General features: G+C 36.9%; 1 protein-coding gene across 1 annotated transcript in view; it reads right to left on the bottom strand.

The window, feature by feature from the left end:
- Window positions 1-4,292: 4,292 nt before the first annotated feature.
- Window positions 4,293-5,462, bottom strand: part of LOC106872883 (uncharacterized) — a 5,320-nt gene continuing 4,150 nt past the window's right edge. Inside the window, exon 2 of the mRNA XM_014920039.1 lies at window positions 4,293-4,375. Within this exon, the coding sequence (XP_014775525.1) occupies window positions 4,293-4,375 (83 nt within the window). The remainder of the gene's footprint in view (window positions 4,376-5,462) is intronic.

Below are 5,462 nucleotides of genomic sequence, written 5' to 3'. Positions count from 1 at the left end.
TATATATATATATATATATATATATATATATATATATATGTATGTATGTATGTATGTATATAATCCAATGAAAAGGCTTTGGTCAGCTGGAGGCTATAGTAGAAGACCACTTGCCCGAGGTGCCACACAGTGGGACTGAACCCGGAACCATATGGTTTGGAAGCAAGCTTCTTATCACACACCGACGCCTGTAGGTATTATACACACACACGCAAACACACACACATGTACACACATACGTGCATGCAAACACGCACACATGTACACATACACATACGCACACACACACATGCATGCACGCACACACGTATACACACACACACATATATATATACTCATGTTTTGAGTTTTATTTTTCCTGTTTGCCTTGCCAAACCTGTGTGTATACTTATACACACACACATACAAGACAGCCTTCTTTTAAATTCTGTCTACCAAATCCACTCACAAAACTTTGTTTGGCCTAGGGCTATAGTGGAGATTACTTACCCAAGTGCCATGCTGTGGGACTGAATGCAGAATGGTTGCGAAGGAAACACATATAAGAAAAAAGTCAAGCCTTGTAAGTGGATTTGGTAGACGGAAACTGAAAGAAGCCTGTCGTATATATGTATATATATATATGTGTGTATGTGTGTCTGTGTTTGTCCCCCCAACATCACTTGACAACCGATGCTGGTGTGTTTATGACCCCCGTAACATAGCAGTTCAGCAAAAAAGACCGATAGAATAAGTACTAGGCTTACAAAGAATTAGCTTGACTAAAGGTGGTGTTCCAGCATGGCCACAGTCAAATGACTGAAACAAGTAAAAGAGTACATGTAATATCTGCCTTCCCCCTATTTTTCATAACAGATTTTAGTACAGTCATGATCTACATCATCTGAAAGGTATTTGCAGAAAATTTCATTAAAAAATGCCCAATTTTCTGCAAGTTATGTGGAAACAAAACCAACATGGTGAATTTTTCAAAACTCCTCTCTTTCCACTCTTAGAAAAAATTTTCCTGAGAAATTCCTATTTACTCAGAATCTTCATCATCTGAAAGGTATTTGTTAAAAATTTCATTAAAAAAAGATATCCATTTTTCTGAAAGTTATGAGGGGAAAAAATCAGGGTGGAGCACACTTGTGTAGGTATGCCTTGAATTGATATGATATTTGGCCAGGCACTGGTGTAGATATTTAGACTGAATACCAAGCCTTCTGATCCACTCTTTGAAATCTTTTCAAAATCGTTCACTGTTTTGTGTGTTTGTGTTCTGTCAACAAAATGTTCAGAATGGTTCATAGCAAAATGCTTATATCGCAAACTGCTTAAATTCATATAGGTGACTCAAGACTCATAAATAACTGAGCCAGGTTTGATATATATTTAAATGAGAGGAACCAGTGTCACTTTGTCAGGCACCTGACTATCTAGAAGCACAACAAAGCAGCATTTACTGATTTACACTAGTCTACCAAACGACCAAACTTGGCTTAGAATCTAACCCCTCTCATATTTTTGGTGGTCACTTAAAGCTTCATCAATCTCAACTTCTATAGACTCTCTACCAATCAGTTGCTGTTTGTAAAACCAATCTTCTGTGACTTCACAATAGAATGACCTCTAATCTACAAAATGAATCAAAAGATTGCAGCAGTGATTCAAAACTGAACTGCTAGGTAACTGGTCAGATGTCAAGACCGAACCACAACAGTATCCACACCTGCCAGTGGATACTTGTTACTAACGAAGCCCAAACAGGCAGAAATACATATTTAGCAATGTCACCACATACTGCTGGATGATTTTCATCAGCTACTGATATATTTCTGTTTTTAACACTATATTAGATGAATACTGCAGCTTAGTAGGCTATCAAACAATATATCTGCTTTAAGTATGATATACAGAGTGCTTTAACCCTAACCCTAACCCTAACCCTAGGGTTAGGGTTAGGGTTAGGGTTAGAGTTAGGGTTAGGGTTAGGGTTAATTGTTTCAGAATCGTTTGTTTATGTAGTCGGCACTTAATGTATATCGGCTGAATGGACGTCAGTGATTGGTTGAAATTACAGAAATACAACAACTTTAACATGGAATAATTTATGGATTTCTTTTTTTTTAAGAAAACTAAGAGAAAAAGATGTTTTATATGACACATTCTACCAGTGTTCCAAGTTTCAAAGTGTTTCGTTAATGAAAAATGTGGCCCCCATTTTAAAAAAGATCCGAAAAATCAACTAAGAATGTTTGCAAATTTGATTAGAAAAGATCAATAAATTCATTCTATGAGTTAGTAAATATTTTCATTGTGAATTTAGCCTATTTGTACACAGGTACTGTACAGACATGTAGAGTTCCTACACTCACACATGCACACATACATGCATGTATGCACACACATATGCACGCATGCTCATATATACACACATCACATCTATATACACAACTGCACACACAAGCCAACAATTGAAGGTTTATGTGTTTATATGGTTGCTCAATCAATTTAAGAATAACAACTAAATTTCCCACAAATCACTATAGTCTTGAAAAAAAATGGAAGGACATGAGGAACAATGTAGTTCTAAGTGTAGAAAATAGGTGGGATGGTCATAGATGTAATGTATTTGATTGTAAGTCTGCTCAATCAGGTTTGACCCAAAGCTAAACATGCAACATGTAGCCCCTTATCTGAAGAATCAAAAACAGACCACCTTGGTCTGAACAGCCACCTCAGGAACTGGCACCCTTCACACCCTTCAAGAGGAAGAGGCTCAATCACTCACTACAGATTAACTGCTCAGTCATGAGTTAATGCCACCACTATTGCTGATTTACTTTATCCTTACTAGAAAGAAGAATGGCTAAGTCTACCACATAAGATAGTGGTTTCCAACATTTCTGTAGCCTTGTCACCTCATCTTCGTATACTTAAGTTACACAATACCCTTGTTGGCATATTTTGTCAAGAAAATACCTCAAGTCCCATTTTCAAAGTTACATTCTTGACCATTAACTAAATTAATGTCTTAACCAATAACACTAACTTCTTTAACATCCAGGAGATCTTTTTCTTAACTAATAAAACCAATAACATCAGAAAATTTAATTTTCAAGACAGCCAAATTCTTGACTGACATCAGCTACTAATTTAATATCTTGGATGATCTCTTTCTTGACCAATAATACCAGCTAATTTAACTTGCAGGATAACCATATTCTTAACAAGCATCAGCTAATTTAATTTCCAAGTTTCTTGAGCTAATGAGAAAGCTTCTAAATGGTCCGTTACCTGCCTTGCTAGAAGGCATGTAGACCCTAAGCAGAATTAAAAACAAAACTTGTCAAAGGTTGAGCTCCTTGAGAACCAACAGCATCTATATCCTTGAGAAAAGAAGGGAGTCACTTGGATTATTAAGTCCAATTAAATAAATGGAAGTTACACCAATATTTAATTCTACACCAGACTGATTGGGGAACAGTTTGAGAGTCAAAGACCAAAAGAGGGGAAAAGATTAATTAAAAAAATGATTCGGCTCCATAGCAAAATGCTATGGGAACAACTTGCCTTGAATTTTGTGCCCTTTCACATCTTCTTCCTAGGGCAAATGCCTCTCCTTTTCTCTCCCCTTCCTCTGACCACAGATCTGCATTTTAATAGTAAAGAGCTAGTCAGAAGAAGAGGTCACCTTATAAATAGTCTGTTAAATGTGAGAGAAACCAATTTGTTAAATGATTTAAGAAAACATTGATTTTTCATCATATGCTATTGTTGCCATTATTTCACCCCCAATATCCACCCTGATATTAAAAGCATTCCTGTCATGACCATCCTACCTTGAAGCATATCTAGTAATGGTTTTAGGAATTAGGGATATGCTAAGGTCAGTGAAGGTGAGGTTAGGGAAGATGATAGGGTTACATACAAACACTTCTTTGTACATCCCATTTTCATTACTGCGTAGAACATTGTTCAACGTATATTACCTTGTTTTCTTTCATTTGGAAGAAGGTAGATGGTGATTCAAAAGAATTTAGTGGCAACTTTGACCATCAAGCAACTATTAAGAAGTTCCTTTGATCATTGTATTCTCATTATACTGGAGACATAGGCACACATATTTTTAAAGAAAGCAATACAGATAACTGTTTTAGCTTATTTATACTGTTGTTTCATATCTTACTGAGAATCTAAGTGGCCCAGTGATTAGAGTAACTCATGACTATAAGGTTGTGGATTCAATTCTCTAACAAGGTGGTGTGTTACATCCTTGAGCAAGGCATTTCATTTTACATGGACCCAATCTACTCGACTGTAACAAGAGCCAACTGGCTATGCATGCAACTCTCAGCTCTCTCTTGCTTCAAGCTGTCACATCCTGAATGTTCTGCAACACAAATCATTAAAATATACAAATTATAAAAAGAATTTTTAAAAATATACAGTACTGTTTCTACTTCACAGATTTTCACTTACACGGTGGGATGGAATGTGACACCCACAATAGTCGAGGGATTACTGTACTCTATTGCAATTTAATCTAACCTAGTTTTTCTACCAATCTACTACCATAGTCAAAAGGAATAGTATCATAGCAGTGATTACTTTTAAAAATATATATCACTGAGATTGATTACTCACCCATGTAATCAACATGTTAACACCAACGATACTTAAGTTGGTGTTAACATATTTAATACAGAGAGCATTAAAGATTTAATTATATATTCTGATGTGGGAAGGAAAAGACAGCATTAGCTCACACTCAATGAATATATTATTTTGATAATGTGGAGAAGAGGCTCATCTTGCAGCCACGTGGTTTTGAGTTAAGTCCCACTGTGTGGCACCTGAGGAAAATGTTTTCTACTACAGCCCTCAGTCAATCAATGCCTTGTGAGTAGAGTTGGTTGATGGAAACTGTATGGAAGTGCATCGTATATCATCATCATCAACATTGTTTAACGTCTGTCTTCCATGCCAGCATGGGTTGGATGGCTTGACAGGTGCTGGCTAGCAGGAAAGCTGCCTAGGCTCCAATTGTCTGATTTGACCTGGTTTCTATAACTGGATACCCTTCATAATGCCATCCACTTTACAGAGTGTGGTGGGTGCTTTTTATGTGTCACTAGCACAGGTACATTTATGTTGCACCAGCACATGTGGCTCTGACCTGAGTGCATTCAACATGGTACTGGCACGAGTGCATTCAACATGGTACTGGCACAAGTGCATTTTACGTGCCACCAGCACCCACAAGACAAAGACCTCTCAGCTGGGAGAGAGAGAGTAGAGGCATGGCTATAAAGGACATGCCTGTATGTATGGATGGCTGTGATTTTATTTAGCTTGATGTGTCTTCTCAAATGCAGCAAATCACCATAAGTCCCTGTCTTTTGTCATCTCCTCAGCAAGACGCAGCACCTGAAGATTCAATATATATATATATATATATATATATATATATATATATA

The sequence above is a fragment of the Octopus bimaculoides genome, chromosome 24, assembly GCF_001194135.2.
Source record: "Octopus bimaculoides isolate UCB-OBI-ISO-001 chromosome 24, ASM119413v2, whole genome shotgun sequence".
In the NCBI taxonomy this organism is placed as follows: domain Eukaryota; kingdom Metazoa; phylum Mollusca; class Cephalopoda; order Octopoda; family Octopodidae; genus Octopus; species Octopus bimaculoides.
This window is presented reverse-complemented; position numbering and strand designations above follow the sequence as displayed.